Source organism: Rhopilema esculentum, chromosome 5 (genome assembly GCF_057945365.1).
Source record: "Rhopilema esculentum isolate cy_ngs chromosome 5, ASM5794536v1, whole genome shotgun sequence".
Taxonomy (NCBI): Eukaryota; Metazoa; Cnidaria; class Scyphozoa; order Rhizostomeae; family Rhizostomatidae; genus Rhopilema; species Rhopilema esculentum.
In genome coordinates this window covers 7,872,896-7,893,942 of record NC_142819.1, presented here as the reverse complement: position 1 = coordinate 7,893,942, position 21,047 = coordinate 7,872,896, and the positions used below count along the sequence as shown (strand labels likewise).

General features: G+C 36.5%; 1 protein-coding gene across 2 annotated transcripts; it reads right to left on the bottom strand.

Annotated features, from left to right (window-relative positions):
- Nucleotides 1-3,636: 3,636 nt before the first annotated feature.
- LOC135689638 (solute carrier family 25 member 32) lies at nt 3,637-15,970 on the bottom strand. Of its 2 annotated transcripts, XM_065206937.2 has the most exons (10): nt 15,742-15,970; nt 13,311-13,405; nt 11,749-11,893; nt 10,682-10,792; nt 9,297-9,346; nt 7,759-7,872; nt 6,633-6,725; nt 5,215-5,273; nt 4,965-5,015; nt 3,637-4,881 (listed from the first exon to the last, which is right to left on the bottom strand). In XM_065206937.2, the coding sequence occupies exons 1-10, from the start codon at nt 15,896-15,898 to the stop codon at nt 4,785-4,787; spliced, it is 972 nt and encodes a 323-aa protein (XP_065063009.2). In that variant the 5' UTR covers nt 15,899-15,970; the 3' UTR covers nt 3,637-4,784. The 2 variants fall into 2 exon arrangements, 1 of the variants encoding a protein (XP_065063009.2); XR_010516541.2 differs by lacking the exon at nt 3,637-4,881 and having other exon boundaries at nt 6,525-6,725.
- Between the last annotated feature and the right edge of the window lie 5,077 nt (nt 15,971-21,047).

The following is a 21,047-nucleotide window of genomic DNA, read 5'->3' as shown; positions in this document are numbered from 1 at the left end:
TGTCTTTTCTCAGTAAAACGCCTGAAAAACAGGCTGGATTCCTACGTTTTCCTTCATTTTCGCCCCTATTTTACCGATAGGTCAATGATGTATTTTGTGGGATTACAGTTTTTACTTTTCCAGACAACAACATAGCTAACTGCTTTAAGCATTGCCCATATTTACGTTCTTTTCTCGTGGTAATTTTCCAACTATTCGACTATCAGCAGTGTACCATTTTCGACTTTGTCAGCTGTCTTTTCTCAGTAAAACGCCTGAAAAACAGGCTGGATTCCTACGTTTTCCTTCATTTTCGCCCCTATTTTACCGATAAGTCAATGATGTATTTTGTGGGATTACAGTTTTTACTTTTCCAGACAACAACATAGCTATCTGCTTTAAGCATTGCCCATATTTAGGTTCTTTTCTCGTGGTAATTTTCCAACTATTCGACTATCAGCAGTGTACCATTTTCGACTTTGTCAGCTGTCTTTTCTCAGTAAAACGCCTGAAAAACAGGCTGGATTCCTACGTTTTCCTTCATTTTCGCCCCTATTTTACCGATAAGTCAATGATGTATTTTGTGGGATTACAGTTTTTACTTTTCCAGACAACAACATAGCTATCTGCTTTAAGCATTGCCCATATTTAGGTTCTTTTCTCGTGGTAATTTCCAACTATTCGACTATCAGCAGTGTACCATTTTCGACTTTGTCAGCTGTCTTTTCTCAGTAAAACGCCTGAAAAACAGGCTGGATTCCTACGTTTTCCTTCATTTTCGCCCCTATTTTACCGATAAGTCAATGATGTATTTTGTGGGATTACAGTTTTTACTTTTCCAGACAACAACATAGCTATCTGCTTTAAGCATTGCCCATATTTAGGTTCTTTTCTCGTGGTAATTTCCAACTATTCGACTATCAGCAGTGTACCATCATTTTCCTAGAAAGGGACATCAATGACACTTCGAGTTTTTTCACTAATGTCCCTCCTGTCCATTTCCACCTGTAAATGACTTAAGCACATTCGTACGATAATAGCTGGCATTATTTTACTTTAAGAGAATTTTTACTTCGGATGAGAACTTTCTTCTACCAAAGTCACCCAGTTCAGTGTAATAGCACTGTTCGCTGAAACGTTCTGTAAAGAATGCTTCCGACTGTTATGAAGAGATACTAGCAACGGCAGAAATCAGCACGAAATTTCACCAGGATATTAAAAAGGCTCTGTCTCTAGGCCATTAGGAAAACCTTCAAAATACTCGACAATGTCATCAGACTATTTTTTGAATTTCCATTTGTAGACAAAATTATGCAAAATATTTCTTTGCGAAGTCATTTCCATTTATTGAGGGGCCATTTCTTAATGTAGGCATGCTGGTTTATCGTGTGCAATGCATTTTCACTTGTGTACGACAACTAGGGGCATTATTTTAAGATTTTATTTACATCAAAAAATAGCGTTTACGTCATTGTGCTCGACGTTAAAAATTAAGCGCAAGAACGAAATGTACATGCCATTTCTCCAAGAGCTTAGTCTAACTGTGACGAACTCTTTTGTGTTGGCCTTTCTATCAGCGCTCTTAGCATCTGCGGCAATGCATATCCATTTTTCTTAAAACGTGAGGAACACATTTTAAAGATGATATTGAGACTCGAAACATTGTATTCAAGATCTTGAACAATATAATCCATTCAACATGCTTCATCTTCAACCGCAGGACTTCATTCGTTTTAACCTGCAAATCCAACTCTTCTTTTAAGTTTTCTTGTTCTTACTCTACAAATGATTCTCACTCTAGGTTTCATTGATATTCTCTGTATTTTTCCTCTATTGAATTTTACTTTCGTTTATCACAAGTTAAATAATGATTGTTACCAGCCAGATACATACTGCCTTGTCGATCAGTGGCGTTTGCCATTGCATTTCATTTGACAATGATAAATGACAACGAAATTTAAGCACTGAGAACAAGTTTCGTTTATAGCTATTTGTTAAAATTTTGATTTTTTTTTAAAATAATACAACTATTATAGCAAAGCTGTATCTCGAAATTGCCTCTAAATTATGTTTAAATAATAGCAGTTTGTCTAACCATATGGTCTTAAAAAAGCAGTATCTTGCTTTTGTTCCAAGCAAAACCTCCTATCATCATTTGCACCAAAACGTTAAAAGGTTAATGTAAAATGAAAGGTCCTTGGAAAGGACAAAGAGAATGTTTCGAGAAAGAATCTTTATTGAAGGAGATGGGTTGTCAAGCATGGTGGCCGAGAGCTGCGAGAACCTCTCGGTCCACAATGTAGAGGGATATTTAACCTTAAGTGCCTGTGTAATTGTTAATCAAGATCGATAACATGTTTTATTTTTATTGATAAAAAAGTTTTTTGTAACAATCAAAATACTTTATTTATTTTATTTTTTCATTTAATTTATTTTTCTTTCGGGACACGAATTTATTCAGGAACCAGATTAGCGCCTCTTAGTGGATAAATTCATGCATGACAAAAGTATAGATCGGGAATGTGATGAAGTCATAAAATATATTTTGAGAATTATTTTCATTTTGACCAAACAATCACAAATAACACAATGGAATGCCTCTAAATGTTCAAAACCAGTTTAATCTGTTACGTATTTACTGGGATATAGTCGGAGAAAAGTCCTAGTTTTACTAAAGGATTTTTGGGCTGGTTCATTAGTTTAAGAACCAGGGCAAAATTATAGTAGTTTGACGAGGAAAGAGCATCTGCTCGTGTGTTCCTATCTTCTTATGTGACATTTAACACAAAAGGAGAGACCTTAATAGACTGAGACGCTGTGACCAATTTCTCGACGTCAGTGTTGACGGCTTGTAGAAACCTTAATTTTTTTTAATAATCATTATCTTGTTAAGTTCACATCATTGCTTTATACCTAAGCGGATAATCTTGCAAAAATTAACCAAAATACACATTGAATAATGAATACCGGTAATTAGTTCATTGTGAAATCCTTTGAAGGAAGTTCTCTTGAAAATCACCTGCATATCCAAACCTTTAATTTCTGTCGAAAAAGCGAGCCAGATGCAACTCCAATTCATTGCTAAGTCTGCTTGAAGCCGTTAAATGCCTTAATGGGGTATACAAGCAAAAATGTTTGGACGCTCAAACCCCTGTACCAATAACAAGTTGAACATGTACAATTTTGTATACAAACGAGGCATCAATGAAAGGGAGGAGGGCTTTCCGGGAAATCGTGCACTGAAAATACGTATGACTAGAGAGAGAAGAGGGCTTTCCGGGAAATCGTGCACTGTCTAACAGGAGAGAAGAGAAGTTCAGCTTAAGTCCATAATGATATATAAACAATTGGTGGGTCGTGTTAGTTTTTTCTGCTCATTTTTATTCCAAAATCTATATACCCAACTTGAACTCATTAGAAATATTTCTCCGTGAGACTTACCTGAGTTTGAAGAAAAATTTCATTGAGACTTTATTTCGTCCCTTCTAACCTCAATAGACCAATTGCCCGAAATATCAAAACATAAAACTTTCATAGTTTATTTTTCTATGAAATGAAGCAAGCTCTTTCTGTCTACAAAAGCAAGATTTTCTGCCTTGATAAAGATAGATTTTAAGAGGTCTAAATGATAGGTTTCAGTGGATGAAAGGATCACAGTTGATATATAACATATTCTGTGATAAATACTGAACTATATACAAAGGCATAAAAATTCTTAAATACATACCAGTCTTCTACGTTAAGTATGATAAACGAGTCGAGATAGCTTCAAAGCACCTTTTTGATGTTACAATCAAACTCGTTTGATTCTAATATTGGGACAGAATGCTTAGGCCCAGCCCATTTTGTGAAATCAATTTTCGCCGTATAAGTGGGTTTTTAAGTACGATAATTGTGTTAGACCTAAATTGGACATTTCCATTTATTTGTATAATTATATGTCGATAGCCCAATGGAGATACAAATCCATGACTATTTCTAGTAACGTACAGGCATTAATGATACGATTAACATTGTTCGCGCGATGACATATCTATTCTCCTATATTTGAGCGGATAGCATTTAGTTTTTTACTCTGTCGTGCTTCATTCGGGTTTTAAAGGTACTTAACTTAGTCTGGTTCCAAGAAATCGGCCTTATTGGGGTTTGACTGTTCTGAGAAATCTTCACAGGAAATTAGCAAAATAGCCTTGGGGGTAAAGTCTAAAAATTAAAAATAAATGACAGGAGCAGGGCGAATGGTATGTTAGTATTTAATAATAGTAAATTTATTGAATAATTAATAGTAATCTAATAGTAATTTAAAATTTTTTAAGGTAGGACTTCCAAAAGGAAAACCAAGAACAAAATTGATTAGAAAACCTAGGAAGATTTGATGATCAACCATCGCAAAGACGATTTGGAATATTATTGAAGGAAACTTTTTAGCCAGGGAATTGGTATTGCATGGTCTGATGAAGAATTAAATCAATGGATAGAACGACTTAAGAACGCATATCAAATAAAAAAAATAAAACCACATTTGTTCCTATTATGTTAAAATTTCTGTTCAAGCTCGCCAAGAGAGCTGCCGCTAGGTTGAAACCAAGATTCGTTGGATGATCCCAGCCCACAGTGAGATCCCATTGATTATCTAGAATCTACATAGTTTTCTCGTGTGTAACAGCTGCTCAGACTCGAATTTGTAGCTACCCAGGCTCACGTATAACGTTGCGCAGTACTTCAATTCATTTGTAAAAAATCTTAAACATGTATTGACTTATTCCATTTTAATACCAATTCAAGAGATCCTAGACCAACAGATATCAGGTCTTTAAGGTCTCCTCGCGCCCCAGAATCGGCTTGAGAAAATGCATCAAGTTCTCATAGACAACAAAAGTTATGCAGCAGGCAGGCGTCACTCTGAAAAATAAAAAAAACATCATTAGTTTATTGTCTTTCTAAAAACGTACACCAATGACCTGGTTAATAGAACAAAGTCTTACCTCAAAAGATTTGGTGTCAGTCCCTTATAAAATCCCTTTGTGCCTTCATTTCTGCAAATGAAATTAGCATTTATGAGCAAAAGAGAGAGAAAAAGGAAACATATTTAACACACACAACCAGATGAACAAAGCTTTTGAATCAACAACATCGTTGGCCTAGGCCAGAAAAAATAGACGTCTGACGTCATGACAAGGTAAAGACGCCTGAGTGGAAAAAAGATCTTATAATGGCAAAGTTCTCACGACCAACCTCAATGTTTTTTTAATCATGTCGATGATGCCTTTATAATTCTGGTGGTATTCTCGATCCTGAAAAATATAATATGCCAAATTGTTACCTCTTTAAACAAAAAGATAATCTGCTCGTAGACAGGTACAGAAGTTATATGGGATCCTGAAAGACTCTTTGAAACAAGCCATGATTGCAAGTGCGGGGTGAATATTTGGGTTTTATCGCATAGACCGTTTTATTATTGCCTGTCAAAAGAGAATGCATGTAAGAAAAGGAAGATTAGAACACGCGAAGATAAAAAGTAAAGATTGATCAGTTTCTTTCAGTGAGGTATCAGGACTGAATATTGATGATGATGACTGCCCCTGTTGCAAAGGAAGAAGTTTTGCCAACCTTGTATATTTATTTATGTGAATCTATATTCTGATATCTGAGTACTAATAGAAAAACCTGGAGATCAGTGTAAGTGAATGCACGTTCAAACTGCGTTGCCCTCGTAATTTTTAAAACGACTGCATTGCCTTCGGCTTGTTTGCTTACGGAGTTTGAAGCCAATACGGTAGACTTTGATTATAGTAAAGTAACACAAATTTTGCTTGAAAATCTGTGATAGTAAACTGAGTGTGAATGTAAATGGAGCTTAAAGTGAACAGTTTTGCATATTTCAGTCTAAATTTTATGTAACTGTAAGCGGTTGTGTGACTTTAAGCGGAGTCGGCAGTACATTCAACAGAACTGGGAGAAAAACGCTGTCCTTATACAATAATTCTGATTTTGATACACAATGAAGACCAAAGATTAAGTAATAGCAGTTTGGCTATGAATAAATCCAAAAAGCAGGTGGATTCATGTCTTTGCCTTACCACAATGGTTGGGATATTATTCAAAGTTTATGCCTACTCTTCAAAGCACCCACCCACTCAGAGGCAGCCTTGTTTTTTTTATTCTCGGGTTAATTCCCTCTCAATGCCTTTCGTGAAGATGGCTATAACCGGTGTAAGATGTCGGTCATTTCTCGCCAGGAGAAAACAAAGTTAGTTTTTGATAAAAACATTTTTTTCGATTAACGAATTGAAGTAGGAATTGAAATAGAACAGGATTTGAGTCAAAACGGTAATATAGAAAGTATTGACAGTCCTAGGTGTTCCAGTCTCTTCAATATACAGTCGGCTCTGCTTATAGTTTAAAGACTTAAAATTCAAGACCAAAATATGCAAAACTATTCCACTGAGCTCGGTATACAGTCACATTCTGTTTACTGTCACAAATTTTCAAGCTAAATTTCGTATGATTATAACCACAGACTAATGTACGAAAGGCTGTCTTACATTCAGGCCATTGTTTTGCATTGCGATATCCGTAGAAACTTGGCTCCCAATTTACCGTACTGGTTTACACAGCAAAAATGGCTTGTAAATGTAAAACTTTACACAAACCTGTAGCCGTGATCTTACGACCTGATATGGATACGTCACCACAACAGCAACAACTTTCGACAGAGCTGCCATTACAATGTACGTAATTGCCGACTGTAAATGGAAATTAATCATTGTGATAATTCTATGTGGAAAAAAAACAAAAACATACTTTTGCACTGCAACAACTTTCGAAACTATAGAATTAAAACTTATTCAGGCAAAGTCAATAAAATTGACCAAGGCCCCGGTTAAACGACCAAACATTTACCCAGTATTTTTCACGTTTTGGAAGTCCAGTTTCACATTAGATTTTAAGTTCTGAAATTTCAAAATTTTATACAATATTCGTTTCACGGTGCCAAATTGGTTTCTTTTTTTATGCCGACCAAAAGGCTTGTTGGACGAGCAATAGATAATGCCAATTCTGCAACATGAAAACCCACAGTAGATGTTACAGGCAAATACAGTAGATATCACAGTAGATGGAAATGTTGACAGGGAATCTAATCTTGCTGGAGGAAAAAAGTAAGCAACGAAACGACTTCTGCAGAGAACCAAGTGCATGGTCAGCTTCAAAAGAATAGCCTGCTGTAGTAAACATTAGAAATCTTATCTTCAAATCTTATAAATTAGGAAAACTGTGTATACGTTAACATGGCATTAGTCTGGGTACGCTCCGAGTTTGGTTTACGTAGAAAACAAAACAAGTGTGTGAAGAAAGCAAAATTCAAACTGGGTTCGTTTAAAAACCAGAGCGAGCCCGCGTTAGTTTTGTAGGGAAAACAGGACTTTAGAAAAGCAACAAGAAATATCTAAAGCTCACTCTTTTGGAAGAGCTCCAGTGTCACATGGTCCTAATTCTTGTAGATTCTAATTAAATATGCTGTTATACTAGAAAAATGGCAATCAAATCAAATGAAAAGGAGAACCCTCTCCTTCGTTTGCACAATTTCTTTTTCAAGAAAATCAATAAAGACTTGAAGCACGTCTACAACTCTCTATCCAGTCCTATACACGATCGTATGGTTAGCGAGCATGTACGACTTCCATTCTGTTACTTCAGTGTTGCTAACCAAGAACTCAGTAACAGCTGACTCCGTTACTTTTGTGTAAACAAAGCGAACACCTGCAAATCCCTTCTCACCTGTTTTGAGTCGATAGCTTTGCCGGTGTATTTGCTATTCCATTTCTTAAGTTCTTCATAAGTCATGAACTGTATTGCTCCATGGGAAACACCAAATAGCCCTGGCAGAAATCCCTGCAAACAGTAAGAATAACAGGTATTAAATACAGGCCATGGGGTTGTGGGTGTGTATTCCCTCCAACAGAAGCGAGCCCCAACCAGGCGAAGCCAAAGCAGGGAGTCTAGGAATCCAAAGCAAAATTTCCCTGTCAAACATTGGGGGCATAAGAACCAACACCCTCTTCCCACCCGTTAAACGAGATTGGTATATCAAATCTTCTGAAACTGTTATCCCGGTAGAAACAATTGTACCTTCTGATTGGTGATTATATATACAGTTCTTACTGTACTTCGCACTGTTTATTGTGTGTACTTCGCTGCACTATGCTTTCGCAACCATGCAGGAGTTTTTAGCTCATGATGCTTTAAATTATAAATCGAAGAATATAAACGCAATTTAAAGCCATCTTAAAGATAATTAGATTGAAGGTTCCTTGGCGGACGGTTATTAAAAACCGATTTTATCATATCAACCTAGGGTATATGCCTGCCAAAAGTCTTGGAACACTGGCCATAATTCACGTTGTGCATGAGCTGCAACATCCCCTCTCCCTTATACAATGTTGTGCCACGGAAATATTAATAATCCTACATGTACAAGTGATATATTTTTACATAGCTATGGTTTTTAGCTAACTAATTAACATTGAATGAGGGGGAAGGGGGGCAACACCTTCCTTGTTGGAGATAGCATGGGACACGTGAATTCACAGAAATCTCAGGGTGTTCCAAGGACTTTTGGCAGGCATTGAAGCTCCATATTCAAGATGCCTATTTTCCACAAATCTGCGACTTTCACTTTCCTTCTCGCTTTTTGCAGCGAAGTAAACTAACTATAAAATTTGGTAGTTGCAAGAATTGGTTGATGTGAAACAGGTGTTTTTGCTTTTTAAACAGGTGTTTGCATAATTAACGTGTCAGTATCTCATGTTCATATTAAACCACACAACATACTATTGACAACCTACTAATGCAATTAAGCCGTGATATAGACTGCATAAAAATGCCTTTCAGAAAGGAAAAAACTTGTGAAACACACTGCAGCTTTTCGTCTGACACTCTTCATGGATAAAAACGTCAGAACATATATTGAAAACTCGAAGACTGGAAATATATAAACTCAGTTGTAGATTGAATAAGGCTATACAAACAAAGCACATGGTTATACCAACAGAGTACAATGTTAAAAACAAATTTCATCAGTCTATAAAAAACCCAATTTTTTCATTTTAGTTGTAGTTTGTTTTTGATTGCCATCGCCAATATTCCGAGTTGACGCATGTACACCGCCATTACATGATGAAAGACTTGCAGGGATTTTTTTCCTGTTTTTTATCCTCTTTAGTGATACAGTAATACATATTTTATAATAATACATATTTTGCAAGAGTTTCTGATCACATAATTTTGTCTGCTTCTATTGATGAGAAGAGGCTTACCTTGTAATATCCCCTAATACCTTCATGTTTGTATAATTTTATAAGGCCATCTGAAACACAAAATTAACGTACTAGAATCTGTGATCATCAGTACTGTTTGCGGGCATGTACGACGTTAACGTGTGCGCAAAATTTCAAGGGAGAGTTTGCTCAACAAAGACAACCAAACAGAAAGTAAAAATAGCATAGTATAACGGGAACATAAGATGTGGAACTGAAGTATACATTTCTTTCAGCATATGTAACCAAAAGCTAAAAAAAATTGTACCCAAGTGCAGATCGATTTAATTTCCTTTTGATAATGTTCTGCACGGAAACACCAAGGAAACTGCCGACTTGTGTAGACCAAAAGAGTTAGAATCTTCTTTTCTCTCTTGGAATCCCTTAGACCAAACGTTTACTCTATTGGAATCTTCAAGGTATGCGGTCGCTGATTGTCAAAAGACAAAAGAACCAATCAAACGCGCCTTTTTTCCTTTCACGTGGTTTTCGATCCAAAACTTGATATAAATTTTCTGCTTACTACATTTACTAATTTTCAACTATTATCCGATGTTTATACTCTGAAGTGGGTCGAACGAAAAGTGCTTCAGTATGCAATGTTTCCGCTATTTCGTACCGTCTTCAAAATTTAAAGTACAAAAAAAGTATTTGGTATTTTAAGAATTATTCAAAACCTTAAAATGTGCATCTGTTATCTCACAAAGAAAAGTTTTCTACTTAAATAACTTCATCACAACTCGTTCAATTCAAACGCTTGCAAGGAAAGGGTCCTGTTCCGTTAAACGTTTTCAGTCACACACAAGACATGCCTGTGCTTCGTGTGGAATGCTTTTGGGTGCATGTTATAAATTGTTAATAATGCTACAATTGAGCAATTGAGTAAAGGAAAATGTTCCTTTTTGGCATACGCTATCCAGGATCTTCTTCAAAATTAAGCATTTTCAAGCAGTTACTTTTTCTTATTCATCTCTTTGATTTCTACGACAGTGTCGCTTATTTAATCATCAACAGTGATAAACATACTGCACCAAAATATAACATCATTTCGCTGTTTGAAATTTCATCACTTTCTTTTGTCATTATGTCGTTTTCTTCATTACCAATATGAATTTAATTATCAAAGATGGTATATTCAGATTTCTTTTAGACCGAGGAATAATTCAATTTTAAACCAACGGACTTTGCTAGTTGACCTGGCAATCACTCTAACTTTCGTCACTGAAAGATTTGCTATGCTATGCGATTAGTTTCCAAACGAAACAATAACAAATGCACAGCTCCTAATTGATTCAGTCAGTCCGTTCTATTAAACGTAGATATGTCATTTTCAATATATGTTTTAGTGGGTAAAAACCATTTTACATTGACGATAAAGCACGTACCTATAACTCCTTTGTAATAGACTTCGCTTGCGATTGATTGTGAGTTGAATTGCAGGCACATGCGAGTTTTAACTACCCATACTGGATTCGTAATACACAGGGTGCTTGCTCCTTTTGCAAGAAAAAAAATTACCAAAATCAACATCCTTACATAACTCACAAATCACACTTGGCATAGCCCTGTATTTCTAAGAGCAAAGATTAAATACCGCGAAAATCTCGACTCCATAATCTTTCCTCTACTATGAACTCATTGCCATTAGTTGAATGAAAGCAAAGAGACACTAAAAAAAAAGTTAACATCCAAAAATGCGGATATTCCATATACCGAAATTTCTGTTTACAATCTAGCATATTAAGCCGAATTGAAAAGACTAATTTTGGGAATGGCTAGAAACACGATAAAATGAAATATTGTCGGGCAGTAAACGCTTCATTAAGTAAAGCAGGTAATTAGAAGGCGAATACATACATAAGTAGGTGAATAACAAAATGAATAAATGAAAAAAACGAGAGAACGGGAAAAATTGAATTTTTACCAGTTAGTTTACTGTTTATATAATTATACGTTTCAAAAACATATTCTGATACAAATTTATATTGGCACGAGGCGAAAGCTTTCTTAAGCTACCGGAACTCGAAAACACTTTTAATGAGCTGCTTCGATTCAGTCGAAGTATTACTATTGGTTTAATTTGTACTGATTGTGTGAAATGGCAAGAGGTATTTAGAGATGCAAAAAAAATATGTCAAAGAGCGTAGAAAATGGATTTATCGTCAGGAAAGATGAACTGAACACGACTGGGCCTGCCAACTGTAAATAATTAGGAGAATAAAAGTGTCTCCCGATTCCTGCGTAAAAGAGGATCGTTAACGTTAGTAAAACGTCTGTACGTAAAGCGTCTGTACGTTAACCTTGTTTACTTATAATCATACGATAAGGTGAAGAAGAAATCTACTTATAATCAGCTTAAATGCCAGTTGGAGTAATGTTGAATTCAAAGTGGTCATTACAATACGAAAATTACTGGGTTATACGCTCATACACGAGAAAGAACGAAACCCACCTGCGGCTGCTCCAATTAATAAATGCTCCCCGGCGGAAAGATTCTTGATGCCTTTGGCCTCACTGACATTGGCTTTTAAGAAATTGTAGCTGAAGAAGTACAACCCCCAAGCTGAACCGGCACCAACCGCATTTGGGGAGACGCCCTTCAAGAAACACGAAACATTAATAGTGCAAGCACAGCATTATTAAGTGCCTATAGATGTGGACTCAGTGGCGTAACGGGCACCTTAGTTCGATAACGAAGGGTCTCCAATCAAAAGAGGCCCCTTTTTTACACCCTAGCTTTCAAAACCTTGTTCAAGGTAAACTTGTTTCAAAAGTTCTAAAAGTTCTTTAGCTGAACCATTTAAGTCATTTCGCCCCTTGTTCACAGGAAAAATTATCATTTTTACACCTTGCTATTCTGTTTAACATGCTATGCTTCACAGGATTGGGCCTTCTAGCAGTCTGTAGATACTGAGGCCCCGTTAGACTTACCCCATGAGCCTCTGTTTCGCTACTGCCTCACTTGACGGACGCTACAACAGAGGGCTCATGGAGTAAGTCTAAGGCCCCGTTTCAGTTTCATTGCTAAGGGGCCCAGATGCCTTTGTTACGCCATTGTGTGGATCCATTGTTTGTTACGCCATACGTGTAGATTTAGGGTGAAAGTTTTTTTTAAATCTCCTAGTAGCTGTTGGTAGATTTTAGCGCGAGTTGAGTAAAATATATAATAAAAACAGTGATAGATGTAGAAAAAGCAGTAACCTCATTAAGACCAACCCTTCTCTAGTCAATATGAAAGCAGAATAAGAGTTAAACCCACAGAGATTCATTTCTTAGCTTTTGGATTAAATGCAGGTGATGTGAACTGGGGGCACAGGGAACTAAATTTCATATCTCTAATGTAATAATATCTCTAAATGAAAAGATCTCTTGTTGACGAGTTTAAGGTTCAAGTTGTAGATAAATTTCTTTGAAGGAATTGATGTAGCTTGGAATTTTTTTAACAAAGACCTATTTGAAATGATCATGAATTGTGTAACATTGGCATAAATATAAGCAAATGACCTGACAAATTTTGTGTAATCCAGGCTTTGTTCATGGGTTTCTCATATCAATAAGATTATTTTGAATTCTTTCCCACAAAGCCCCTTTAAGTGTACATTAATCATTAATTGAGTTTGAATTTTTGATCACAACAATTCTTTTTATTATTACAAATATTTCTTTAGCTATGAAGAATATTGATTTCCTAAGATGAGCAAAATGAAGATAGAGGTTGTTATTTGGTGTAATGCAATGCAAATCTAAAACATCTGTTACTTTAGGTAGGACCTTTGTACTGAAAAAAACCACTTATATTCAAATTATATTTGGTTCATGGTTTATTAATGCATCAGATAAAAGAAGTGTCTGGATATATTCAGGGAAACTTGAAAATTATAAACATTATTGATTTTTGGAGAAAAACATCTTGAGAAAAAGATACTTGATTTTGTGTGCATTTTGTACCATGGCAAAATATAAAAAAAATTATTGTAAAGAAGGGGTCATAATGGAAAATGATGCTCAAAGTACCTGGTATAATCCTCTTAGTCCTCCAGAAACTTTAATTGATTTGAATGCATCTATGATCCCACGATATGTTGGCCTGGTGACCAGACCATCATTTACTGAAACAGTAAATAGCATAAGCAAAATGTGTTGATTGAGTGTATGAAGTAACAGCAACGAGAGATTCTCGAATCACATACAATGTTTCTTACCATACTATACAATAACATTAAAACTAATCATATTCTAATAGAACAAACAAGAATGTATTTAAATTTGACTAAAGATGAACGCTGGAACCCAGCAATACCGATACATGACATTTTTTTGCTATTTAATCTGGTTATCATAGAAACTTTTGTAACCAAAGATCAACTGCACATAAAAGCTTTCATCACAGAGGAAGTTTTAGAAAATTAAAAAGATATTAGCTGGCTTATTATCAAGTAATCAGTAATACATCCTGTTTCAGTTTCTTATTTTGCATGTTGCTTCAGCTTTGATAATTCAGTTACGTTTGGGAACAATTGGATTTCTCTGCTGTCCAAGGTAAGCTTGGCTTGCTGTGAAGGTTCTTGCCAAATTTTCAAATTCCATTAGTAAAATGAGGAAACCCTTTTTAAAACCCTACGGTATTTGTTTTCAACATATAGCTCTGAAATTGCAATTATTTTTCTATTGGGATAAATATGTGTTCAGTTTGTGGTTAGTACTTTACAGTTACAAGAAGCCACAATTCAAAACAACTTACTGAAATTATAAATTTATATATTGAAACTCTTAGACCTAGATAATGTCATCATGGCCACCCACAAGTATCCTACAGCCGAATTGGAAGCAGCAATCATCCTTGAGTGAAATGTGAGAATTCGGCAAAATCTTAAAATTCAAAAAAATTAAGTTTGTCAATCATCTCTTTGTCTCATGGTTTCAGGTTGAGACCATCAGCTCAATTTGATGGTACGAATTCTTTAATTGAAACTTTTAATGATGGCTAATACATGTCTATTCAGGGTTATTCAGTGGGGTGACATAATTAGTTTCCCCAGCTGAGACATGAATATCTCTAAAAATTTTATTTCTGTTCTCTTTGTTTTTCTGATAATGCAAGTTATAATTTTTTGATAATGAAACAATGCCTAAAATGGCAGCTCACAGAAGCCAAGGGACCAAGCAAATATTTTCCTAAAACAAAGATCAGAGCTACGGATTTTTGTGATTACATCTTTTGGCAAAAAAATATTTGCACAATTACAATAGCTTCTGAATGAAAAGAAATTTGAAAGATTGTTTTCTGATTTGAGAAGGGATTCTGGGAAAGTTCTGGAAAACTTTTCAAAGAATGCAGGCAAACTCAATGATACATTTAAAATAATTCATTTCTATTTGAATCTGAATACCTTGACCTTTGACAACATACAGCTGTAGCTTAATAATAATGATACCACATGAACAATGCCTAAAGATGAACAACTCTTACTTTTATGAACACTCAATAATTTAAGACATAATTTTTTCCTCAAAACAGCTAACCAGTCATTAGACATTCTTTCAACAAAAGGTACTTGGAATGACAAATGCAATTTCTCACCATAAACCATCACTTTCAAGCCCCTTCATCTCATAATTCTGTTTTTTTTATTTGCCAAGCCACTATTAAGGCAGGCCTTTTTGTTTGATGGGATCATTGCACTTGCACAAATCCAATGAGAAATGAGACCATAATTTTTGCTAATTGACAAATTCTCCATTCTACTCGGACTGGACAGTATGTTAGAGGCATACCCAAGTTGTAATCCCCAGAGTGCATTCCATGTAGCAAATCCTGAACATCTTTGGAGTGTGGAGTTACGTGTTTTGGCATGACGTTAGCATGAGATAAGCATCTTTTGGCATGTGGTGAGCACTCATATATTTAAAAAAGCACAGCTGTGTGGCATGAATCTCTTTCTGTGACTTTTATGAATCTCAATACTAACTTAATTACAACATTGGGTGAAAACTATTGTGAAAACATTTTTTCAGGTGCAAGACTCTAAACCTATCATCCTCACTGCATAAATAGCTTTTCCTAGGTTTTATGCTTTTTGTTCGACTTTTATTCCAGTGAACCTTAGCACACATTTGGCTTGGCTTTGGTGTACCGTCAGAGTGAGGCTTACATGGAATGCACCCTGGTGTTACACTAACAGAAATTTGCAATATCTGGCCTAGATAAGTTTGCCTTTTCCTTTTAAGATCTCGTCGGAAAGTGTCGCACATTTTAGGAAGCCAGTCTGGCGGCATTCCACCATGCCTAGCCTCCATCCAACCAATCCATTACATAATTAGCTGGGCCTAAACTCGAAAATGGGACATCGCAGCCTTTTGAGCTGAAAAGCATGAAAAATTTTCATGGTAAAAAATTCATTAATACACCTATTTTCCATAAAGATAATTTTTTAAAATACTTCACCTTGAAACCTAATCTTGATAAGGTCGAGAGGGTGCAGAAGTAAAGTCGCAGAAACACCACCAGCAGTTCCAGCTATGAGATGTTCCACTTTCAAATTTTTAAGCCAATTTTTGCTATTTAGTCTGCTTAAAACACGATGACTGTTATCTTCAGTCATAGTTAATAACTCTCCACAATATGCTCATATGTCTCTATCTTAAAATTAACTAAGTAAATTCGTAGAAAACATGATGAGTTGAATAGTTTCCTAAGCCGTTGTTGCTGTTGCATAATTGTAGAGGAGAGGGTGACATGACTTGATTTGACATTTTTTACAGGGTTGCAAACTGGCCTACTGGGAGGCCAAATTTGAGAAATCTGGCCTTTTTTAAGAATGTTTGGCTACGAAATTTTATCTTTGGCCTCCTGCTTCATTTTGGCTATTTTTGGCCTCCTAAAGGAATGTTTAATGAGATTAAAATCCCATAAAATCATAAAATGAATGGTAATATGTCCATGAACCAGACAGACACTTGAGGTTGCATTGATTTAGTCCAAATGATTCAGATCGATTCAATCCAAATGGATCAGTGTCTGAATTTCTCATATAATGACGTGAAGTCATTGCTATTGCTTATTTTTTCAACATTTGATTGACTTAATTTTTGAGTATTTCCTTTGATAACTGGGCCTCCAACGAATGGGGGAGCCAAGTGGCCTGTCCCCCACTTCCCTCCAAAACAATAGAGCTTTTTTCAAAATCTCCTGCCATGGCTGTTAAAGTTTCTCTTAGCTCCCCCTCCCCTTTTTCAACTTGTGTCGGTGCCCATGGATAATTTATTTAAATATAATTTGCAAACAATCTTTCGGAGGTACAAAATTTTAAACTTTTTCGATCTATGTTCTAACGTTTTAAACTCTGAAGAGTATCAAATGAGAAGCTCTAGTATGACCCATAATGTTTGCTTTTTTCAAACCCATTTTGAAATCAAATTGGCAATTTTTCAGTAATCAACAACACGCATAATCGCAGAGATTGATCTACACAATTGTAAGAAGTTACAATAAATAGTGAATGATGCTTTATTTTTCTCGAGTTTCTAATCTATGTCGACCAAGTGGCAAGGTAGATATTACAGTGCAAGGAAGTAAAAGAAGTCTTAGGAAGTGCAATATGTTTGGCTTATAGAGTCTGCTGATGAAAAGGGCAACGGATATACTGCAAACTAAACTTGTTTTTACTGCGCCTGCGCATTATGACATCATAATGTTGTGGGTAAATTTGGCCTATTTTGACGTGCTATGGTCTATTTTCATAAACGATTTGGCTACTTAGTACCCATACCACCTGGCAACCCTGATTTTTAAGAGGTCAAAGTTGTTTTGACTTTATCTTTTACACAAAGACAGGTTTTCATAGCCTGCGTGCAGAAAGTAAAGTTTGCACGCAGGCTAGGTTTTCATAAATCCAAGGAATTTTTCCCGAATTTTGGGGAAATTTTCGTGCGAAATTAAGGAAATTTACATGAAGCAAAGTGAGAACACACACTGATGACAAAGCAAACGCGCGACAAAGAAACCCAAGACCCTAGGGCAAGCTGTGTGCCAAGGCTGCACCTCACCTCACAGTACAAATATATTTTATAAATTTCGGACGTAAGAAGGCACATTTTTTCCCAAGAGACACGCTTTATTGCTTCTCTAATCTGTCCACCCTTTGTACTATTGTGTTACTTCAATGCTCGTATGCATCGTAACTACGCAGTGATGGCGCGATGTCTTCGAAGGGGATCATTCTGGCCCACTTAGGCCCGTATCCTAGCATGCTCATAGCCCGTAGGACTTCCTAGTTTGTAAGTAAACAGTTATCTGAAAATATATTTCAATTTATCATTTGCTCTACATTACGCATGATTAAATTACTTCTGCTTCTTATTTGCATTTTTGGTGGATTGACTGATGAGCTAGCAAAGACTCAAAATTACAAATACAAGATATACATAAATTTGTGTTTGTTTTTATTAATATATCTTTAAAAAGCAAACATTATGAGGCATGCTTAAGCTTTTCATCTGACATTTTTAAGAGCATGAAACGTCCGGACATAGATCGAAAACTCTACGCCAGTTGTGGATCGAGATAGGCCAATCAGAAACGCGAGTACATGACTGTTGACGTTGCCCAATCAGTGCCAATTACCTTGGCTTACCTATTAAAAATGATACCAGTGGAGTCCCAAGATGGTCTTTTGGCTCTTTTTGCAGATTTTCTCAACTAGCGAAATTTTCTTAAAAAATACTTTGCGAGTGAGCAAAATTGACCAAAAGGTTTGATGTTTGAATTTTTTGCCACGAATGGCTGAAGCTGAATTCACACTAGACTCGTTACGATGCGCCTTGTCACATCGCTTAACTTTGTGTTGCGTTACAAAAAGCAATGGAATGTTCTAATGCTTCTTGGTGCGTTTTCTCTTAAACTGCTTCACGATGTCGTGTGTCTGCTAATTAATAAACTTCAAAGCAAACTAATAAACTCGTTTTTAAATTCCTTCTTCTTCGTATCACATAAAAACGGGCATTTTATATGTTTTGCGACCATTTTTATGCAAATCAGTTATCGTTCCGAAGCGTGAAAAGTTAAGATTGGAAATAACTTCAGAAATGGAAGAGATATTCAAAAAATTGTTTTTGCAGAGGCTGTATTTTGCCAGAATGTCATAGTCGAAGACAAAATCTTGGCGTTTGGGGCATGGAGGTTCGTAGAAAAATACCCCGAAAACATTGCTTTCCTCAACAACTAGATTTGTAGAGTTTGCAGGTAGCTGGAATAATTTTTAGGGCTTCTCTTTTGCAAAAGCGGCATTCAAATTGGGCGTGGCACCTACGTCATTCTGACGTAAGTATAATATTTGCTTATCTTGAGGTGGAAGGCCAAGGCAAGACATGAGACTTTATACAGCAAGCAAACTCATCTCTCTATCTTCACACACGTGTTTACATTCTCTCTACGCGTTGCCCAGGGGGCCTGGGACCTACTCTACTACATTGCTTCTCCTTTTTTTTTAAAGTCCATTTCTTAGCTATTATTTTTTTTTTTTTTTTACTTAAAAATGTTCGAAGATAATGAATGTCCAAACCGTTGTGGTGCTTTGACAATTCTGTTAGATCGTCTTAAGGGCTGTTCACATTCCTCTGTCTTGTCTTTGTCAACTTGATTGTTTTTGTCACTGTAAGATATGTCGTCATCGTTGTCAGTCTCTGTTGGTTTTGGTATACGTTTGTAATGTGAGATGTTACGTGTAATCTTATGATCATGTTTGTTCTTAGCTGTTACACGTGAATTTGTTCTGGCAGTTACAACGTATGGAGTCTCATTGTATGTTGGTGTCAGTTTATTTCGTCGGTCTTGTTTCACAAGTACATGGTCTCCAATTTTCAAGTCGCTTGGTTTTACTCTTCGCTTTTTGTCTGCGTAAAGTTTGTTGTATGCTTGACTTGAAAGTTCATTCTTCTTTGCTTCTTTGTGTCTATTAATAACGTTGTGTTTTTTCAGCGAAGGTAATATTCCTTGAACTGTTCTGTTGTACAGCAGCTCTGCAGGAGGTACCTTTGTTGTACTGTGTGGTGTGGTGCGGTATTGCAACAAAAACCGATTTATTTCTTGCTGCCACACCTTTCCTTCAATTGTAGCAGCTTTCAATGCTTTTCCAAGTGGCTGATTAAATCTTTCCACCTCCGCATTCCCCTGAGGCCATTTCGGAGTAGAATGATTTTTGTTTATGCCAAGGGCAGTGAGGTATCGCTGGTACTCTTCACCATTAAAGGGTGGGCCGTTGTCAGATGTGAGTGTTTCTGGTATACCATGAGTAGCAAAGATCTTGTCCAGCTTTGGTATAACGGTTGAAGCTTTTGTGGATCGCACAATTTCTACTTCAGGATATCGCGAGTATCTGTCTACAACAACAAGCAAATACTCTCCAGATGGCAATGGTCCGTAGAAATCTACATGAAGTTTCTGCCATGGTCCTTGCGGCATTTCAGTCATCTGTAAAGGCTCTGGTGGGTTTGGTCTTCCAGTAGCTTGACAAGGTACACAATGATCGATTGTTTCTTTTGCCAGCTTATCAATATCTGGAAACCAAACTTTTTCTCGGAGAAATGATTTGGTCTTGGATAGGCCTTGATGAGTGGTATGTGCAAGGTCTATTGCTTTCTTTTGAAGTGATTCTGGAATGACAATTCTGGTTCCACGCAAAACTATGTTATAAGCTCCGATGGTGAGCTCATCTTTTATCGCCTTAAATGACTTGATTGCATCACAGTCCCATCGGTTTAGTCTGATAGCAGCACGTAGAGCTTGCAGAGTCCTATCACTGTCAGTAGCGCTTTTTATCTCTGTAATTGTCATCGTTTTCGGAACTGCTGCATTGGTCAACATGGCGATGTAGGGTTCCGTCATCTTCTCTTGATTGTATGTACTTTCTTTTGTTGGATGGCGGGAAAGGTAGTCTGCAGGATTGTCTACACCTGGTTTATACTGCACTGTAAATCTGTAAGGCTGAAGGCGCAAGACCCATCGTTCAATGCGAGCAGATGGCTTTGATTTAGGGCTGCCATATATGATTTCCAATGGTTTGTGATCTGTAATCAGTTGAAATGGCTTTCCATAAATAAACAAATGAAAATGCTCTACCGCCCAGACGATGCTCAATGCCTCTTTCTCAGTTTGTGAATATCTTTTTTCCACAGAAGATAATGCTCGGCTTGCATATGCAACAATACGACAATCATCACTTGCTGAATCTTTCTGAGCAAGAATAGCTGATATGCCAACAGGACTGGCATCTACAGTAATTATAGTGTCCTTTGTGGTATCGAAATAGGCCATTACTGGAACTGATGTCAGAGCATTCTTTAACTTTTCAAACGCCTTTTGGTGTTCAGCTTTCCACTGAAAATGTGAATTTTTCTTTGTTAGTTCTCTAAGTGGAGCACTGGTAGTTGCGTAGTCTTGAATATATTTACAATTGTAGTTCGCCATTCCTAGAAAACTTCGCACTTCATGCACGTTGGTTGGTACTTGTACATCTTGCAAGTCTTGAATATGCTTTGGATCTGGTCTTGTACCAACAGCTGAAAAAATCTGTCCAAAGAAGGACAATGATTTCGATAAAAACTTGCATTTAGTTGCATTCAGAGTGAGACCTTTATCTGATAGTTTCTGCAGGCAGTCATTAAGTGCTCTATCATGATCTTGACGGTCTACTCCAAAGACAATAATGTCATCTGCTATATTGCAAACTCCTTTAATTCCTTGTAAGGCCGTTT